Raw genomic sequence first — 21,091 nt, forward strand, 5'->3', positions numbered from 1 at the left:
GGAGCTCTGCAGCCCCTCAGGAAGAAGCAAAGATGGCGCACAGAACGAGGTACTTGAGCTAAAGGAGGGAGAGGTGGGGAGAGGCAAGGGAGAAATGAAAAGAAGCAGAAGAAAAAGCACCACCAGCAGCCAACCAGTGGCACTCAGACAACCACCCGTTCGGGTGTGTGGAATCCAAGCAGCTGCTGTTTCCCGGTCAAGAGATTGTGGCCGTGGAAAGCAGAGGAGGCCGAGTTGGGGTGAAGAACGGTGTGGGGTGGGAAAGCATATAGCGCAAATTACCAGTTGTTTTGTCTTCCGCTGGACACTCCATGAGGCTGCTTTCTCGTACCCCCGGTTTGCTGGTCTCCGATAGGAGTCCAAGATGGTGGATCGCGCTGCATTAGCTGGTAGGGGACCTCTGCATGAATCTTCCCTTGCTCTCCGTTCTCTGTTAGTTTTCTCACTCCATTTGGTGCTTGGCTGAGTTCTTTATCTCTTCATTTGATGTTTTAGGGTTTCAGGATTGTTGTATTCTCTGTTCGGCTTAGTGTTTCAGATCTTTGCTGTGGAGGGGCTGCGTGGTACTTCTGCCTAGAGCGCCATTTTGCTGGAACTGTCTCTTGTATATTTCTTAGTGGCATCATTTACCTTGGCCAAGCTGTGAACACCTCACCCACATTCATTACTACCTTTCCCATCACCAAAAATAACAAGTATCTACTATGTAGAGGGTGATTCCCCCTCTTCCTGACCCCCATCCCTGGTAACCACCAATGAATGTTGGTGTCTGTATACATACCTGCGCTTGTCTTCTTATAAAAGTGAGATCATACAGTATTTGTCCTGTTGTGATTGCCTTATTTCACTCACCATAATCTCCTCCAGATTTAACCACATTATAATATGTTTCAAGAACTTAGCATTATTCTTTATGGCTGTGTAGTATTCCTTTGTAGGTATGTACTACATTTGGTTTATCCATTCATCTGTTGATGGGCACTTAGGTTGTTTCCATCTTTTTGCTATTGTGACTAGTGCTGCAGTGAACATAGGTATGCGTATGTGTTTGTGTCTCTTTTATTAGATCTCTGCAGTATATACTTAAGAGTGGGATTGCTGGATCATAATGTATTTCTAGTTTTTTGAGGAAGCACATACCATTTTATGTAGTGGTTCTACCATTTTTACAACCCCATCAGCAGTGGATAAGAATTCCAATCTCCACATACCCTTAACAGCATTTGTTGTTTTTCGGGATTTATTTGTTTGTTTGTTTTATATCAGTGCCATTTTAGCAGAGGTGAGCTAGTATCTCATTGTAGTTTTAATTTGCATCTCTCTCATGGTTAATGATGACAGACATTTTTTTCATGTGTTTGCTGGCTACTTGAATATCCTCTTTGCTGGAGTGTCTGTTCGTGTCCTTTGTCTATTTTTTAATTGTTTGCTTTTTGTTGTTGAGTTATTAAAGTTTTATATATATTTTAGAGATTAGGCCTCTATCAGATATGTCGTTCCTGAAGAATTTTTTTATGTCAATTGGTTATCTGTTTACTCTTTTGATGAACATAAGTATTTAATCTTCATGAGATCCCATTATCTCATTTGTCTTTTGCTATTCGTGGATTTGTAGTTGTGTTTGATCTTTTTTTTTAAAAAAAAATTAAGTCCTTTAGTTTTGTCCCTGTGTTATCTTCCAGGAACTTTATAGTTTTAGCTTTAACATTTAGATCTTTGATCTATTTTGAGTTAGTTTTTGTGTCTGGGATGAGATATGGATCCTGTTTCATTTTTCTGCAAATGGATATTCAGTTTTGCCAGCACCGTTTGTTAAAAAGACTGTTTCTTCCCCCATTGAATGGAGTTTTACCCCTTGTCAAAGGTCAGTTGTCCATAGATGGATGGATTTATTTCTGGGTTCTCAGTTCTGTTCCACTGGTCTATGTGTCTATCCTTGAACCACTACCAGGCCATTTTGATTACTGTGACTATATAATATTTTTTGAGATCAGTAAATGTGAGGTCTCCTACTTTGTTCTTCTTCAGTATTCCTTTAGCTATTTGAGACCTCTTCCTTTCCATATAAAGTTGGTCATTGGTTTTTCCGTTTCAGTGAAGAATGTTGTTGGAATTTGTATCTGGATTGCATTGTATCTGTAGATCGCTTTGGGTAGTATTGACATTTTCACAATGTTAAGTCTTTTAATCCATTATCATGGAATGTTATTCCATTTATATAAAGATCTCTTTTAGTCTCTTGTAGTAGTGTTTCATAGTGTTCATTGTATAGGCCTTTTACATCCCTGGTTAGGTTTATTCCTAGATATTTTATCATTTTGGGGGCTATTGTAAATGGTATTGTTTTCTTGATTTCCTTTTCAGAGTTCTCCTTTTTAGTGTACAGGAATCCTACTGATTTTTGTGTTGATCTTGTACCCTGCCACTTTGCTGAATTCTTCTATTAGATCTAGTAGCTTTCTTGTGGAGTTTCTGGGATTTTCTGTGTTTAGGATCATGCCATCTGCGAATAGGGATAGTTTTACTTCTTCCTTTCAGATTTGTATACCCTTTATTTCCCTTTCTTGCTTTATTGCTCTGGCTAGGACTTCTAGTACAATACTGAATACAAGTAGTGATAATGGGCATCTTTGTCTCATTCCTGTTCTCAGGGGGAAGGCTCTCAGTCTTTCACTGTTGAGGATAATGTTGACTGTTGGTTTAGCATATATGCCCTTAATTACATTGAGGAATTTCCCTTCTATTCCTATTTTGCCAAGAGTTTTTATCAGGAAAGGGTGTCGGATTTTATCAAATGCCTTTTCTGCATTGATTGAGATGGTCATGTGGTTTTTCCTTTGCTTGATTTATGTGGAGAATTACATTGATTGATTCTGTAGTGTTGAACCACCCTTGCATACCTGGTATAAATCCCACCTAATCATGATGTATTATTTTTTTGATATGCTATTGAATTCTCTTGGCTAGAATTTTGTTGAGAATTTTTGCATCTATATTCATGAGGGATATTGGTCTGTAATTTTCCTTTTTTGTGATTTATGTCTTTACCTTGCTTTGGTATCAGGGTGATGCTGGCTTCAAAGAATGAGTTAGGTAGTATTCATTCCTCTTCTCTGTTTTAGAAGAGTTTGAGTATTATTGGTGTCTGCTCTTCTCTGAATTTTTGGTAAAATTCTCCCGTGAAGCCATCTGATCCGGGGCATTTTTTTGTTGGGAGTTTTTTGATAACATCTTTATCTCTTTTGTTATGCTTCTGTTTAGATTTTCTATCTCTGTTTGTGTTAGCTTAGGTAGATAGTGTGTTTCTAGAAATTTGTCTGTTTCTTCTAGGTTTTCAAATATGTTGGAGTACAATTTTTTGTAGTATTCTGTTAAGATCTTTATCTCAGTTGGATCTGTTGTAATGTCTCCAATTTCATTTTTTATTTTGGTATTTGCATCTTCTCATTTTTTTCCTTGGTCAGTTTAACTAATGGTTTATTTTAGTAATCCTCCCAAAAAACCAACTTCTAGTCCTGTTGATTCTATTGTTTTCCTGTTTTCTATTTCATTTATTTCTATTCCAATCTTTATTACTTCCTTTCTTCGGTAGCTTTGGTCTTCTTTTGCTCTTCTTTTTCTGTTTGTTCAAGTTGTTGGGTTAAGTTATTGATTTTGAACCTTTCTTTTTTAATGTATGCATTTAGTGTTAGGAATTTCTCTCTAAGCACTGCTTTTGCCGTGTCTCAGAGGTTTTGGTATGTTGTGTTTGATTTTGGCATGTTCTCATTTGATTCTAAGTATGTTCTGATTTCACTTTTGATTTATTCTATGACCCAATAGTTTTTAGTAATAAGTTATTTAGTTTCCATGTATTTATTTTCCTTATTCTTTCTATTATTGATTTCTAGTTTCATACTGCTATGGTCAGAGAAGATGCTTTGTATTATTTAAATCTTTTAAAATTTATTGAGCTTTGTTTTGTGGCCTAAAATATAGTCTATCCTAGAGAACGTTCCCTGTGCATTGGAAAAGAATGTGTATTGTACTGCTATTGGATGGTGTATTCTATGTATGTCTGTGAGGTCTAGTTGGTTAATAGTGTTATTCAGATCTTCTGTATCTTTATTGATTTTCTTTTCAGATCTTGTGTATCTTTATTGATTTTCTTTCTTGTTCTATCCATTGTCAAAAGTGATGTATTAAAATCCTGTACTATAATTGTGGATCTGTCTGTTTCTCTCTTCAGTTCTGTTAGAGTTTGCTTTATAAATTTTTGGACTCTGGCTTTGGGTGCATAAATATTTATCATTGTTATTTCTTCTTGGTGAATTGACCCTTTTATCATTATATAATGTCCTTCTTTTTCTCTTATAATGGATTTTGACTTAATGTCTGTTTTTTCAGGTACTGTTGTGCTACCCCTGCTCTCTTGGTTACTGTTTGATTGGTATATGTTTTTTTTTTTTCATCCTTTGATTTTAATCTGTTTATGTCTTGTGTCTAAGGTGTGTCTCTTGTAGACAACATATTAATGGGTCATGTTTTTAAATTTATTCTGCCACTCTCTGTCTCTTGACTGGTGCATTTAACCCATTTATATTCAGTGTGATTATCAATAGGTAGGAATTCACAGCAGTCATTTTGTTATACTTTTTGTGATGTTAATGGTTTCTTTACTTTCTGTGCTGTGTTCTTTTTGTATATGGATTTTCTTTTCCGTTTGTGTTTACTGAGTCTTTTTTATTTTCTACCGAGTCTTTTATTTTCTTCTTTATTTTGATGAGTTGATTTATTATTTTTTTATAATTACCATGAGGTTTACATTTAATATTCTGCATTTAATACAGTCTGTTATATCTCGAAATTGCCTTAACTGTCTCACCATATGGAAACTTTATAATTACACCATTCATTTGCCCTTTTGTTTTGAAATTGTCATCTATTACTTTTTTGTATCTCAGAATCCCTGTCAGCAATTTTTAACTTTGTATTACTGTTGTGATGTCTTTACCTAGGTTGGTAACAGAATGATGTTGTCATTTGTCTTTACCTGAGGTTATTTTCTGATATCTTTGGTTTTCTATCTGTAAGGACTCCCTTTCATAATTTTTATAGGACTGGTCTGGTAGTTACAGATTCTGTTAATTTCTGCTAATCTAAGAATGTCCTAATTTTGCCCTTATTTTTTAATAATAATTTCACCGGATATATAATTCTTGGTTGACAATTCTTTTCTTTCAGAGCTTTGTATATGTCATCCCATTGCCTTCTTGCCTGCATAGTTTGACGAGAAATCAGCACTTATACTTATTGAGATCCTTTTGTAGGTGATAATTTGCCTTTCATGTGCTGCTCTCAAAATTCTTTCTTTGTGTTTGGATCTGGAAAGTTTGGTTATGACATATCTTGGGGACTTTCTTTTGGGGTCTAGCCTATGTGGAGTTTGTTGAGCTTCTTGTATGAAAATCTTGTCATCTTTCATGATGTTTGGGAAGTTTTCTGCCATTATTTCTTTGAAAATTCTCTCTGTACTTTTTTCCTCTGTTTTTCTTCTGGGGTTCCTAATATGTTTATATTGTTCCTCTTAATGGTTTCCCACATAATCCTTAGGTTTTGTTCATTTTTTTCAATCTTTTTTCTGTTTGTTCCTCATATAGAGTAATATCAAGAGTTTTGTCCTCTATTTCATTGATTCTTCCTTCTGTTGTTTCAGTTCTACTACTATGTCCTTCCATTGAGTTGTTTCTTTCTCTTATTTTATTGTTAAGCTTCTGAATTTCTAGTTGTTGTTTTTGTAAGGACTCTATTTCTTTACTGAGTTTGTTGTTTTGCTCTTGTATTGTTTTCCTGAATTCATCTGGCTTTTTTCCCATGTTTTCCTTGATCTCTTTGAGGAGCGTTAATACTGGTTTTTGATGTCTTTGTTAGGTAGTCCTTTATCAGTTTTTTTCAGAAAGCTTTTCCATCCCTTTATTTTGTTTTTTTGCTTGAGCGTCTCATCTTGTTTTTTCATGTGATTTGTAATTGACTGCTGTCTTTAAGACATTAAAATTTTATTTATTTATATATTTCTTTAGCGATTATATGTTTGTCTTTATTGTATTGTGTGTTTACTTTGATATATCTGAAGCTTAGCTTCTTCCTTTTCTCTATAGATTGTCTATCTTCATTTGTATTATTTTAATTGTTGTTTTGTAATACTAGTCTATGTATGACTTTGGTGCTGCCAGTTGGGTGGGTGTAATCTTTTCTTACTGGTGAGTATGGTGGGTCACATACACACGGGAATTCTCTGACCTTAGGCATGTATGTCTTCTCTTATATGGTTGTGTGGAGGTGCGAGAGCAAGTCCCTTCCCCGATGCGGGACCCTAGGTGTCGGGTGATTAGGATCCCTCTGCAACCCTTGTGTGGCTGTGTGATCCTTCCGCATTGGCATGAGCTGTTAGTGCAGCCTCTGGAGAGCAGGATATGTCATCTTTGCAGTCACAAAGAAGCAGTGTTATTCAAATGGGCAAGGCAGGCCCCTGCTTAGTCATGGATTGGTGTCCTAGTGGAGGGGGAGGCTAGGGGTTTTCTGCATATGTGGGTGTTTCTGAGTATATAGGTAGAGTGTGGCAGGGGCACACGGTGGGGCACCATGGACACCACTCTGCATGGGCCAGGTTGGGGATGCAGTTGGTGGGGCATCAAAGGTGCTGCTTTATCACCAGATGGGGGCTCTTAGTTGGTGGGCTGGGTGGGGCTTGTGCATGGGGTGCCAGGGACACTGCGCCATTCAGACAGTTGGGGCAGGGGATGCTCAAACGGGGGGGAAGGGGAGATGGCACAGGGCCCATGGCGGGTGCTTCTAGTTATTACTCTGCTGATTTACTATTCAATGGATGTCTGCCATCCAAATGGATGGACACCACCACTGATAGCAAATCTCATCATATTTCCTAGGTCCCTCCCTTCTCTATGCTCACCAGGGACTCTGGAGCTCTCGCCGACCTTCTGTACTTATCCTTGTCCCACCGTAGATGCGCACTTCCTGTCTTATCAATCCCTTGTCCTGAGGCTCTGGCAGTTCAGTCCGCTTCACTTTGCTCCAGTGACACTTCCTTGTGTTTTCCCTAGTTTGAAAGTTGTGGCACTTCCATGTGTCTCCCTCTAGGACTGATTCAGTCTCAGCATGCAACCTGCCTGCCTTGTTTCTTCCCAGGTTTTTTACACAGTATCTCTACCTCCAGATGTGTGTTCCATGAAGTTACCTTCCTGGGCTCCTCACCTGGGGATTTGTTTGCTGCCATCTCAAAATGGCCGTACTGCGCCGGACTAGCAGGCTGAGCGCAGACGATCTGTGATCTCCTTGTTCCCATTGTTTTCGTTCTCTTTCCAGTCAGTGCTCAGTCCAGTTCTTCAACCTTCTGTTTGTTGTTCAAATATCCTAGGTCATTATTGTATCTGTTTCACTTAGTTTCTTGAGTCTTTGTTGTAGGAGGACATTATAGTCCATCTATCTAAGCTGCCATCTTAAATGGAACTCCATTAACTCTTTTCTTGTAACATAACTTGCAAATGACTTTTTTGTAGTGTATCATTGGTCTTTTTACATTGCTTATGGCACCATTTTCTGTGCAAAATGTCCTTTAAATTTTTTTCATAATCAAAGTTTTCAATTCTTTTTTTTTTTAAATGCCATCTGGATTTTAAGTCATAGGAATGTTTTTTTCTACTCAACAGTACAGGCAGTCCCCAGATTACGAATGAGTTTTGTTCCCAAGTCTGTGTTTAAGTTGAATTTGTATGTAAGTCGGAACAGTTAGGTACAGTTCATATCTAACGTCAGTTAGTCAGATGTTTGTCTTAGTATGTAGGGTACGTTTCTATGCATAAAAAACATTAAAGAAACATTTCCAGATACACTAAAACATCTGCAGTGTAATAATACAGTAATAATAATGTTTTGATGCACATCGCAAAGTAGCACCCATTTGTTATTATGAACCATTATACATACCTCAACAGTTTAATATAATAGGCTTTACAGGGGTGATGTTGGTTTGTAACTACAGGTTGTATGTAAGTCGGATGTTCATAACCCGAGGGTTGCCTGTATAGAAATTTACCCGTGCGATCTTCTGGTGCTTGGTTTGTTTGTTTTTCAGGTTGTTCTCTAATCCGTTTGGAATTTATCCTGCCGTGTAGAATGAGAAATAAACTTAATTTTATCTTTTTCCATATGTTTATTTAGTTATCTCAATACCACTTACTGAAAAGTCCTTCTTTTCCTCACCAATTTAAGATGCCACTTTCACTGCATGCTAAATATCTGCATGTACTTTTATCTGTTTGATTGGTCTATTTATTCAAATACCATAATGATACAGTTTTTACAGTTTTACAGAGTTTATCTATACTTATACATTCTTAATATTTAAAAACATGTTAATGAGTATAGAATTATTTGTTAAATTTTAAAAGATGTTAGTGTACCCTGACACTAAAATGTTCCAGAGAATCATAGTTAAAAGTCACCAGGTTATCATGGGAAATTTTTAATATAATATAGTAGCTATAAAGAGGGATTACTAGAACTGTTCTGACTGATCAGAAGCCAGAATGAAAGGGTAGAATTAGGGAGCAAAGGGTATGAGAATGTTTTTCACGACTTTGGAAAATAATTTCTTACAGGACTTTTCGTATGTAAGATTTGTCTGAAGATTATAAAAAGTATATCATTCATTTGTTGTAAAAATTTTTAGTAAATTACTTCTCTCTGTCTTTTTCCTTTTAGCACCATGTATGTATTTGGTGGTTTCAACAGTCTCCTCCTCAGTGACATCCTGGTGTTTACCTCAGAAAGGTGTGAAGCACACCAAAGTGAAGCTGCTTGTTTAGCTGCAGGACCTGGCATCCGGTGTGTGTGGGACATAGTGTTATCTGAGTGTGTCTCCTGGGAGTTGGCAACTGAAGCACAAGAAGAAAAGTTAAAATCAGAATGTTTTTCCAAAAGAAGTATGTTTTTTATCTACTTAAAATTTAAGATCTTACTTTCTGTTGATTAGTTTTTTTTTAAGTCGTATGTCCCTTACATTTATTTGGAATCTTTTTCTTATCTGAATTATGAGGAGACTTAGCATATGTACACACTTTATGTTCACTTTGTTATTGAAAACCATTTAGTAATTACTTGTTTAAAGCCTTTTTGGGTATTTGAAAATTGATGTATAAATATCTTTACAATGGATGCTAGCATGCCATATGACTCATAGAACCTGTCTGCAGATGATGGAGATAAACCATCATGGTATTGCATAGGCTTTGTATACCAACTTCAGAACCTGGCTGCAGTTGATCTGAGGCAGCATTATCTAAAAGAAGTTTTCTGTGATGATGGAAATATTCTATATTTTCATGGTTCCAATATGGTAGCCACTCACCACATTTTCAAAACACTTCAACTGTGTCTTTTATGACTGAGGAACTAAAATTTTAGTTTTATTTAATTTTAATTAATTTAAATTCAAAAGCCACTTGTGGCTGCCATATTGGATTATGCAAGTCTAACATTAAGGATGAGATTAAGAGGGTCAACCCAAAACTTTATTGTAGTAAATTGTTGTAGGAGACAGAGGTAGTTTTTGTCCTTGTAAAGTATTCTTTTCTAGCTTCTCTGGTTGGATATGGCAGTGATAGCAAGACAGACTGTTGCTGAGGATGAGCAGTGCTCCTTACTTCTAGAACCTTCGCTCTTGTTTTTCAAGTCTCTTTATCCTGTCTATTTAGCTTCTTGCCCTTTTGCTCTGACGTACGGCACAGTGCAATACAGTGAAATAATGTGTGAAAAAGTCCTTTAGAAGTAAGAAGAATGTGTCTGCAAAATATTTGTTTACTTGAATTAATTTAAAGTATGTTGAACTACCCTAGTAGGTCTTCACTAGTGGAGTTGGTATATCAGTTACCATGAGAGTTACAAAGGCAGCTTTCACTACTAGTGTTCTTCACTAGTAGCATTGGTGTATCAGTTGGTATATCAGTTACTGTGAGAGTTATAGAGGCAGCTTTCACTTTCCTGGGACGCTGCAAATAAAGGTATTCAGGAACATAAATCCTCAGTAAGAACATCCAGGCATCCCTGCCAGGCTCATTGGTTAGTTGGTGGATACTGGAGAACTGAGATTATCAGAACCTGATAGGGTTAATCACTATCTCCTGAAAGGGATAAAATCAGTGAGATGGTTATTTTTTTAGCCAAATTTTAGAAATTCAAATTAAATGTCAAGTTTATAGGAATTAATATTGAAATAATTTTGAATTAGGTGGTTCAGTATGAACCCATTTGCTGTGAACTCATCTCAGATGTTGACTGTACTTTAAAGTGGATGTTTCACTCCACTTTGTGAATGGGTCCAACCCTCAGGTGACAACCAGGGCAGAAAGAGCAAACTAAGGAGAGACTGCCAGGGTGTTTTGTGAGAGTGGGTCCCCACCTTTTTGAGTCTGTAGATTCCATCATGGAACTGTGTCCCCAGGGTGGTTGAATGGATGACGCAACATGGTTTTGCAGCTTCTCTTCTATTGCCAGAGGCACAACAGGTCTGTAGTAGCCCAGAAGTTCTCAGACTTGCATTCTTGGATTTTCATGTGGTGCTTCCTACTTCCTGTACCCAAATTAGGCTTGCATTTGTAACTGGGGGGATTGGCTTGGTCTCCTGCTTTGGCTCCTGGGCAACTCCTGGTGTTTATTTTATTGTTAATTGGTTTTTTTTTTTTTTTTCCTTGAGAAGAAAAATATTCGAAGAACCAAGCCTTACTTTCATTATATCTTATAGTTATTAAACTGACCACCCTGTCCCGCCACTTTCTGTGTACTTTTTTTTGGTAGAGGAGTGACAAAACAGTGTTTCTTCAGGTTATCTACTTATTGCTAAATACTATTTTAACTTGAGCATACTGATATATTTTCTTGCCAGTTTTAGTTCTCATTTTACTTGCCCATTGTGTTACCCTTTTTTTTTAACCTCAGCCTCAAATTGTGCTCAACAGCAACTGTAATGGCCTGTAATTTTTCTGAGGAGAAGCTGTCACGATTGATAGATTTTTCTTTCCCTTCATAGCTCTTGACCATGACAGATGTGACCAGCACACAGACTGTTACAGCTGCACAGCCAACACTAACGACTGCCACTGGTGCAACGACCACTGTGTCCCTGCGAACCACAGCTGCGCGGAGGGCCAGGTCAGGGGCAGCTTCCCCAGAATTTCAAGGATAGAAAAATCCTAGTTGGGGTTGGATTTAGATGACAGCATGTATGGTATAAATAATGGCTCAGAGTTATTTAAAAAATGGGGTGTAGATTTGGATTTTATTATTGCTCAGGTTGTCTTTTAGAAAGGGATTCTGTTAAGCGTATCCTAATCCCAAGGCCCCTGCTAGCCACTGGGATTTATGTGTGGTGTTTTATAAGAAGGCGGGACAGTTGTTCCGAGTACCCCTGGGTGTTGGGGTGCCTGGGCCTCTAGGGTCTTTACGGGCTGCAGTGGTGGCATCATTTTTCTCTTTCTTGGATATTAACTGTTTGACCAAATACTTTGTTGAAGCTCCTGAAACCAGTTATAGGCTAGGCACAGCTGTGGCTAAGTACTAGATCCTTCGTTTGAAGCTGGTAATTTCGAGCTCACTCTACCTCTGCAAGGTTTGGGGAGCAAGTTAGGACCTGAGACTGAAAGTGTGTTGGGTGTGTAGGGACTCATATTAAATGGTGGAAATGATCAACTTTTCAAAATCTCCTTATCTTATCCATAGCTCTAGTTTCTCATAAGAAGTTAAGTTATATCTTTGTTCAGCATAACTTAAATGTTCACCATATATGGTTTTTTATTTAGGTTATTATAAAAGGCTGAGAAAGATAAGATGGCTCTGCTTTTATAATTTTAGGCAGTTAGTAAGACATTCTTTTTCAGTCAGTTTGTTGTTGTTTGCCATCAAGTTGATTCTGACTCATCCCAGCAAGTCTGGGATGAGGCCCTATATGACAGAGTAGAACTGCCCCATAAGGTTTCCTAGGCTGTAGTCTTTACCAGAGCAGATCTCCTGGTCTTTTCTCCTACGGAGCTGCTGGTAGGTTCAAACTGCTGACCTTTTAGTTAGCAGCCAAGCACGTAACCATTGCTCCCCTAGGGCTCCTTATGACAGTCTCCAGTGCAGTTCATAAAATATAAAACTTCTAGGCTGTTTGTTTAGGAGGCATTTGAAAAGCAGCGAGTTCAACATCCCCATTTTACAAATGAGCAGGCTGCTTCTCTGACAGTTAAAGGCATGCCCTTGAGCAGAACACTCCATGCAGTGCTGCTTCTTCTGCATCATATGTATGGACGTGTGTATGTATGTACATATACTTTTGCAGTTTGTTTCCCCAGTTAGATTTTGTTGTTCTTAGGATCCTGTTGGTCAGTTTTCTCTGTGGATGGAACAGAAAAGCTTTTGTCTACTGTGTTCTAGATCTCCATTTCCATGTATGAGAATTGCCCCAAGGACAACCCCATGTACTACTGTAACAAGAAGACCAGCTGCAGGAGCTGTGCCCTGGATCAGAACTGCCAGTGGGAGCTCCGAAACCAGGAGTGCATCGCCCTGCCCGGTAGGCCTTGCAGGGGAAGCTTGGTGCATGTGGGTCCAAGAACTTCATGCCCTCCCTCCCCCACCTCCATTGTGCAGCCAAGGTTGAACCCAGCAAAGGGGAGAGGCTAATTTTACCCATTCATCCCCTACACCACTATTGTGGTTGTTAATTTTTTAAACAAAAATTCAGTTTTTTACTATCTTCTCCTACTGTTCTTTGTGCTTGTATAGTTCTGGAGGATTGAATGGCAGCTTAGCTCTGTATTGTTGAGCCTGCTGCATTGTCCCCACCCCACCCTGCTGTGATAATGCAGGAACAGCCAGTCAGCTTGCACTTTATGAACAGTATTTCTTATGCTTTGACCAATGGGATTGGGTTTTCAGCACTTACTGAAGAGAATCCTTTTCCGAGGAGAAGAGGAGAGCTGCCTTTGTCAACAGCATCTCTTGGGGTGATCTCCAGCCCCCAGTACCTCAATTTATGGTGCTCCTGAGGTTTGAGATGATCAGTTGGGGCCCAGAGGCCAGCCAGCCAGCCATAACTGAACCCTTTTGATATACTTGCTCAACCAGGATGTCTAAGAAATGGGACTTCTGTGGTCACTGCAACATCTGAGGCGTGTATGGGGTAGTTGGGCTGGACCAGGCCCCTTTGAATGTCCTTTGGAGGTACTTGATTCCGCTTGGAGGAATGGGCTTCTTTTTCTTCATCTCAGTGCTTCTCAAACTGTAATGCACAGCAAACTACCTGGAGTTCTTGCCAAAAGGCAGATTCTGGGACAGCAGATTGGGATGGGCCCTAGAGGCTGCATTTTAACAAGCAGTGGTTCTGAGGCTGCACTTTGAGGAGGAAGTCTTTAACTGCTTTTAAATGTTCCCTTTCCCATGGTACTGTCCATTTACCTCAGCGACTGTTACTGTTAATGAACACCGTTGATGGTGTCTTCAGTGTACTTTGGTTCTGGTGAAGCTCCTCCACGTGCTCACTGTCTTCCAGGAAGCATTCTTAGCTGCTGTGCAGTACCTTGTGTGGGTTCAGGGTGATTCCAGGTAGCGGACTACCAGCTGGCCATGTGGGTTGTACTGTATTATTTTGGTTTTTTCCTAAGCAGGATCTTGCCCCTTCATTTTTGGAATGCTTTGTGCTCTTATAGCCTGACTAAAGCAAAGCTGTCTTAGTTCTGATACAGTAGTAGTAGCCTGCACTTGAACTTATCATTTGATTTACCTTCTACCTGAGGATGTGAAAATGGTGCAGCTTTTGGAGACTGTCAGTTTGTTCATTCCCCACCTCATTTCCATTATTGCTCTTTTCTATCCCACCCTTCCACGATTTTTGTTTTCTTACCAATTGTTCTTCAAGAAGAAGTTTACCAATCTAACACTGGCACCAAACTTGTTTTCCTTTAAGATATAGGGGACAAGTGGTCTCAGAATATTCTTTTTGGGATTCAGGAAATACTAGTGATGAACAATTTTTTAATTCTTGTATTCTTTGTTTGATCCTTAGTAATGTGTCTGATGCCCTCACCACATCCTAATGAAGTACCTGGAAATCGAATCACCAAAATCATTTAGGTTTACAGTAATTCTAACTGGTAATACAGTAGTTTTGTGTGATTTCTAAACTTCTTTATTTTTATTTTTTCTCTTCCCCCTTTATAAAAGAAAATATCTGTGGCACTGGCTGGCATTTGGTTGGAAACGCGTGTTTGAAAATTACTACTGCCAAGGAGAATTATGATAACGCTAAATTGTCCTGTAGGAACCATAATGCCTTTTTGGCTTCTCTTACAACCCAGAAGAAGGTAGAATTTGTCCTTAAGCAGCTGCGAATAATGCAGTCATCACAGAGCATGGTGAGTTAAAATCTTCAGAACTGTTAAGTGTCTAGTATCCCACCTTCTAGTGAGGGCGTGAATACAGCCTGGGTGTATAAGGCTGCAGGATGCGTGTGATGTGCCTGGCAGCAGGAGGAATGCTAAGTGTAAGCAGCGTAATAGACTGGAACTTCACTCTCAGATTCTGTTCCTTCTATACCTTCTTTATCTTGAAAATTTTTTAACACTTTGTATGTTTTGTTAGTCATATTAAGTAAATTGTACTGTATATGAATAATCATGTATAAAATGAATATTAACATGTATGTACATATTAACATGTATGTACACAGCCCTGGGGATAACAATAGATCGTTTCACACCTGTTTTATCCCTAGGTTCTGCTGGGAGGGAAGTAGGGGAAGAGGGAGATCACTGCTAGATAGGTGGAATTAAGCCACTTGAGTCTCTCAAATTTAAGATATTATTACAGTGCATAATAATAATTTAATGTTAATCATCACAAAGGAATGTACATCTGTTAGGGTCTTTCTAGGCCTCGTGAACCCAAAAGGAGAGGGTACCTTCTTGTCAAAAGTTTCTGAGCACAGAAGGGTCCCAAGTTCTCTACCCTTCCACCCAGTGTTCTCAGCCGGGTCATAATGGATATGCCACAGTCACAGACATTTTGGTCTTTTTTAGTCCAGAGTCTTAGACCTGTGATTCTACTCTTGATTAAATAGATTAATCACAGGACAGAGCTCTTTCAGCAGTGTTGTCTTTGGTACAGAGCAGTTGGGGGAAAATGTTCTTCACGTCAAGCAGGGAGGAGGAGAGGTTCTTCATGTGAAGATACGGAAGGTGTGGCCTGGGTCCTGGCTGCATGTGGCCTCTGTGTCACTGCCTAGAAGGCCATTCCAAAGCTGGAGGGAGGTATTTTACTTTTCTCTAATTAATCGTTTTTTCCAGTGCAACTTTGATGTGGCACGGATACTCAAACATTGGTAATACATTCTTAGTGTGGTTATTTCAGGGGACACCGTGGTCACATTTAATATTTTATGGTATTTTGAAAGCTTTTTAAATTTCATAATCTCCATTAGAGACTACCCATGTTGTTTGTTTTTGTTTTTCCCTTCACCCCCAGATGTGGGTCTCTCCCTGTGTTCTGTCCTTGGCTGTTAGCTCACCTTACCCGTAGTCACTCATTCCCTCAGAAAATTGATGGCTTACAGCTTTGCCCATGACTCCCATGACTCTGGAGTTTCTACCAGTGACTCCTAGTTCCACATCTCTCTGAAGGGATACGTAGTTAGAAGAGAATCACCCATCCCAGCTGGCCATAGATGTTCCTACACTCTTCCACAGGTTTTCTAGCTGTAGAAGGCTCTGTGTAATCTAATCCATTGTGGCCACCTTTATAAAACAGGAATTCATAGGCTCGTGGTAAGACTGATAAGAAGAAAGACAATTAGAGTATAATGTCCTTCTACAGCTGTAAGTCTAGGCTTAGAGCCCAGCTTAGTATGGAAAAATAAGAAAGAACACCCAACCTAGCCTGAGGGCAGAGGCTGGCTGTTAGGCAGAAGGGAAGAGGTAACCCTGAAGATGAGAGAGAATGAATCAGGAAGGTGAAGAGGGAAGGGCTCTCTGAGCATTTGGTACCCACTGATGCAAAACCTCGAGACTGAGGGAATGGCTTGTTGGGTGAGCTACAGGTAAGTTTGCATGGCTGGCCTGCAGACTGATAGCTGGGCCTTAACAAGGGACCAAGGCCAAATCCTGAGAGCCTTGTCTGCTGTGCTAAACTGAATTTTATCAGGAAGACAAAGGGAAATTATTGAGGGACTTCTTAAAAGTATTAATTTTAATTTTCTTTCTTAAAAGTAATACATATTTCAAAAGAGATTTAGAAAATATTAACAGTAAAGCTAAGAACATAAGTGTCACTCATTATTACAACTAATAATAATTACCTTTGGGTGTATTTCTTTTTATAAGCATATATTTTTTTCCTCTCAAAAACATTGTACCTTTTTGTTTTTTTTTTTTTGGTAACTGCCAGAATTAGGAATATCTTTCCTTTCTGGACTAAACTTTGATTTAAAAGAATTTTTTTAATTGCACTGAGGTCATTTCAGTAGTACAGGAATCAGACTGTCCCCAGGGATTCATTGCTCTGTTATTCCCTATTAAATGCAGTGCCATACGATACCCCCTGGCTGAAGGTAGGAATCTTCAGTCATCTGAACTAACCAGGGCCCAAAATAGGCTTAGTTAATGATCTGAGGAAGGCATATAAGAGATAAGTCATAAATATTGGCAAGATGATTTCATGAATGAATGAGCAATTAAACCAAGTTGAGGGGCCATCTTTTCATCGCATTCATCATAGGATGTAGAAACATTCATCATAGGATGTAGAAATTTAGGAACTTGATTATTGCTTTGCTATTAATTTTTCCTCTGTGAAAAATCTGGTATATTATCTTCTCTGAGCTATATTTTTGTCCTTTGTAAAATGTTCATATTGAAATGCTAGGCTCGTTATGTGATGCAAAAATGATGGTCTGTCCTAAGTGATGGCTAAGGCAGGGGGCAGGGAGGTCTTCCTGTATCTGTCTGAGAGGTATATATAACTTAGTTGTTTTTATCTAGAAGCCTGTTTTCATCGAGAGATTGATTGTATTAATAGTTGTGTCTGTTTTGCCTATAGTCTAAGCTCACCTTGACCCCATGGGTCGGCCTACGAAAGATCAATGTGTCCTACTGGTGCTGGGAAGATATGTCCCCGTTTACAAATAGCTTGCTACAGTGGATGCCATCTGAGCCCAGTGACGCTGGGTTCTGTGGAATCTTGTCAGAACCCAGTACTCGGGGCTTGAAGGCTGCAACCTGCATCAACCCACTCAATGGTAGTGTCTGTGAAAGGCCTGGTGAGTACATGGGTGAATTAGGTGTTACTGGAGTTCGTTGAGAGAGAAACTGTATGCGTCACAGTTAAGTATTAAGATGTGTGAAATACTAGTGAAAAACAGGTGGGATATTGATTTCAAGCATATGAAACAGAACATAACCAAGAATTTAAAAAGCAGAGAGAACTAGTCTCTAGCTGTGAATAGTTTGAGCCTTAAGCAAAAACAAAAATAGCAAACCCTACTCGAAGAACCTAAGATTCTAATTAACAATGAGATTGATTGGTTTGTTGATGACAAAAAGAATTGAGAATACTCTGAAAGGCAAACTTCTTTGGTGTTGGCAGAGAAATGTTGTGGAAGAGAGAACAAAAATAAAAATAAAAACAAAGAATAAGAATAGAAAAACAATGAACTGCAGGAACAGTGAATGAAACAGTAGGGTCAGCAGGGAGAGAAATGATGAGAGCAGAAGCAAACCGGAACAGGACTAAAGCTGTGGGAGAGTACTGAAGGGACGCTTTGAGTAGCATCACAAGTTTGAATTTCTCCCCTCTGGGCTGCATTTAGGCCAGCCCCTTGAGAAACAGGCCAGAGGCAGCCTCTGGAGCACCAGGACAAGCCCCAGCCAGCCGAGCCAGGCTTCCTCCCCTGCAGAGGTTACTCACCGACAGTGGGTGCAGTTTCATAGGTACTTCACATCATGTCCCATTTTCGGAGGCTTCTGTAATTTGTCTGATAAATATAAAGGTATCGAAGAGAATTCTCAGCAGTGTGGGAATCACCTTAAAATACGGTCTTTAAACTTCCTACAGAGGAGCTTTTCAACCTTTTTGGAACCTGAACCCTTTGGAGAATTTAATGAATGCTGTGGTTCTTCTTCCCCCCAAAATATAAATATAAGATTTTGCAGATTCAAGGGTGTTTTGTAAACCCCTGAAGTTCATCCTGGGCCTTCTGTATTCTAAGGGGCTTAGAACCCCCACTCTCATGGAAAGATTAGCTTATTCCCTTGTCTCTGCCCTTAATGCTCTTTGAAAAAAAAAAACAGGTTTTTCCCCCCAAACGTATAAACACAGTTGAGTAAACAATGCATGATGACGCTAATGTTTTCTATTTTCTCTTTCATTTGGTGTAGCCCACTAAATTGATTTCATGACACAGCCCACATTTGAAAAGTCTTCGGCCTTGGCTGACATAGTGAGAGCTCTAAGTGTCTCTCTTGTGTTTAATTCCCAGCGAACCACAGTGCCAAGCAGTGTCGGACGCCGTGCGCCCTGAGAACTGCATGCGGAGAGTGTACCAGCGGCAGCTCTGAGTGCATGTGGTGCAGCAACATGAAGCAGTGTGTGGACTCCAACGCCTATGTGGCCTCTTTCCCTTTTGGCCAGTGTATGGAGTGGTACACCATGAGCACCTGCCCCCGTAAGTAGAAAGTCAGCTCTAGGCACTCCTGAGGGCCCTGTATGGGACCACAACTCTTGCCATGGGGCAGTGCTGTCAGCCTTTGAACGTTGTAGGGACCAGACTGGACTTGATGTTCTATTCAGGTCGGTCCAGAGGCTACCATTAAGACAGGCCTGCCCGATGAGAACCTTTCTGCAGAATGAGGCACGATGATACAAGTAAATAAACATTGGATAGATTGCAGAATGCAGACCCAGTTTACCTACTTCAGTGTCATGTTGTTCAATTCATGTCATCTCTCCACTTCTTAATCTCCTAATTCATAAAGTACTTTCCAGTAGATGACCTCTAACCTGCCTCCAAACTTTTGGGATTGAGAGGGGAGGGGAGTTAGCCCCAGTTTTATGTTGGGCAAGATACTGGGTTTTTTAAATTCATTGTCTCTTTTGAAGGATCACAATAGAATAGGAATTGTGGCTCACAGAAGTTACATAACCTGTTAAAGATAAAACTAAGTACAATGAATTTCAGTCTACATGTGATGGTGAATTGCAATCTGTGTTGTCTTTATAGCTGAAAATTGTTCAGGCTACTGTACCTGTAGTCATTGTTTGGAGCAGCCGGGCTGTGGCTGGTGTACTGATCCCAGCAATACCGGCAAAGGGAAATGCATAGAGGGCTCCTATAAAGGACCAGTGAAGATGCCTTCACAGGCCGCAGCAGGAAATCCCTACCCACAGCCCTTTCTCAATTCCAGCATGTGTCTAGAGGACAGCAGATACAACTGGTCTTTCATTCAGTGTCCAGGTAAGATACCTTGTGTATCCAGAGGCAAGTGTTTCACTGCCGATTTATAAAGAATAAAACCTGGAAAGCTACATTGTTTATAGGGATCTCTGTTAAGAAAAAAATATAAGTAACATCATTTTAGGAGAAATAGTTTCATGAGAAAAATATTTTTAAAGTCAATGAATGAAAATATTTGAGAACTTCAAGTGAATTATTTTGGTAATTTTTATTACAAAAGTATTATATGCTCATTATAAAAATTAAATGTTACAGCTGTATATAAAATAAAAACTAGAATTCATTTTTTTTATCTCCAGTTCTTCTTTATAGAGGTAAACACTTCTAATAGTTTGATATCAATACCTCTAGACATACAATGTATATTTTTTTAGATAAAGAATACTCTGTTGTATACTATGTATATTGTGTTATGTTATGTTATATATATTGTTCTGTAGTTTGTGTTGTACTTAAAAATACATCATGGTGATTGCTGGGGAAAAAATTAAAATCTCCTGTTAACCCAGAAACTCCTCTCCTCAAATGTAGAAAAGAAACAAAAGTTTTATTATTGAATAAGCATTAAATCAGATTGCAGTGTGCATCACAGGCAATCCACTAAGACTGCAAAACAGAAAGAAATCTCACCCTTTTAAATAGCCAAACAAGCAGATGCAGTATTGCTTAAGTGTTCTTAAGGTAAGTGATAACTTGTCTTTATGGGAGAGGATTCGACAGCACTGTTTGCTATACGTTCTTTCATAGTTGATCCTAAATTCACCTGGTAATTGGGTGGCCATCTGTGTTAACTGCCTTTATCCAAAGGAAAAATAAAATGTCTTGTATCTCTGTGACAAGTAGGTGGTTACAGCGTGGCACAAGGCACCTAGCTTCAACTCTCAAGGTGACAGGGAGGTGGGGCACTACATTCCTAGATGTCTATATTTCAAAGAGATAGCTTTCAGGCCCTTTAGAAAAACATTCCTGGTTTGCAGCGCAGACAAGAGGTTTATTTAGCTTTTAGAAAGATTTACATACATTATCAAAGGAACAGAGGGAGGATTTGCAAATACATGTTTTCTTAATGAAATGGTCTAACTAAAGGAAGAGGAAAAATTCCTTTTTTTTTTTAATCTCTTACACTCTCTTTCAATGTGCATCGATGTAGAACTACTTTTTAATGGTTGGTGCAGGAAGGATTAGACTGTGAGCTAGTCTAAAACCTTGGCCTGGACCTGTTAGGGGGTGGGTCCCCTAGGAAAGCAACTCTTGAGAAGTTGGCCTTTGCTACAGACTTGCCGTGAATACTCAGGAATGTGCTGGTGTCAGACAGGTAAGGAGTCAGAGCCTCCAGAACAAATGAGAGAGATTGGGTAGGTGAAAATGAGAGAAGTCGGGTAGGTGAAAAGAATTCCAAGAGATTGGTGGGCCAGGGCTTCTCCAAGGGCCTGTCAGGAGTGTCATTGACAACCTGCTGTCTGTGAGGAGGACTATTAGGGAAAAGCCATTGTAAACAAAGGTAAAAGGCAAGAGACAGACTGGGAGAAAGTGTCTACAACCCATATAACAAAT

General features: G+C 39.2%; 1 protein-coding gene across 1 annotated transcript in view; it reads left to right on the forward strand.

The window, feature by feature from the left end:
• The window catches only part of ATRN (attractin), a 116,902-nt gene extending 97,188 nt beyond the window's left edge, over positions 1-19,714 (forward strand). The window contains exons 12-18 of the mRNA XM_023737511.1: positions 8,761-8,981; positions 11,084-11,205; positions 12,469-12,607; positions 14,257-14,447; positions 17,125-17,344; positions 18,563-18,748; positions 19,304-19,714. Of these exons, the coding sequence (XP_023593279.1) occupies positions 8,761-8,981; positions 11,084-11,205; positions 12,469-12,607; positions 14,257-14,447; positions 17,125-17,344; positions 18,563-18,748; positions 19,304-19,587 (1,363 nt within the window). The 3' untranslated portion in view covers positions 19,588-19,714. The remainder of the gene's footprint in view (positions 1-8,760; positions 8,982-11,083; positions 11,206-12,468; positions 12,608-14,256; positions 14,448-17,124; positions 17,345-18,562; positions 18,749-19,303) is intronic.
• Positions 19,715-21,091: the final 1,377 nt, after the last annotated feature.

This window comes from Trichechus manatus, unplaced genomic scaffold, assembly GCF_000243295.1.
Source record: "Trichechus manatus latirostris isolate Lorelei unplaced genomic scaffold, TriManLat1.0 scaffold00104, whole genome shotgun sequence".
In the NCBI taxonomy this organism is placed as follows: domain Eukaryota; kingdom Metazoa; phylum Chordata; class Mammalia; order Sirenia; family Trichechidae; genus Trichechus; species Trichechus manatus.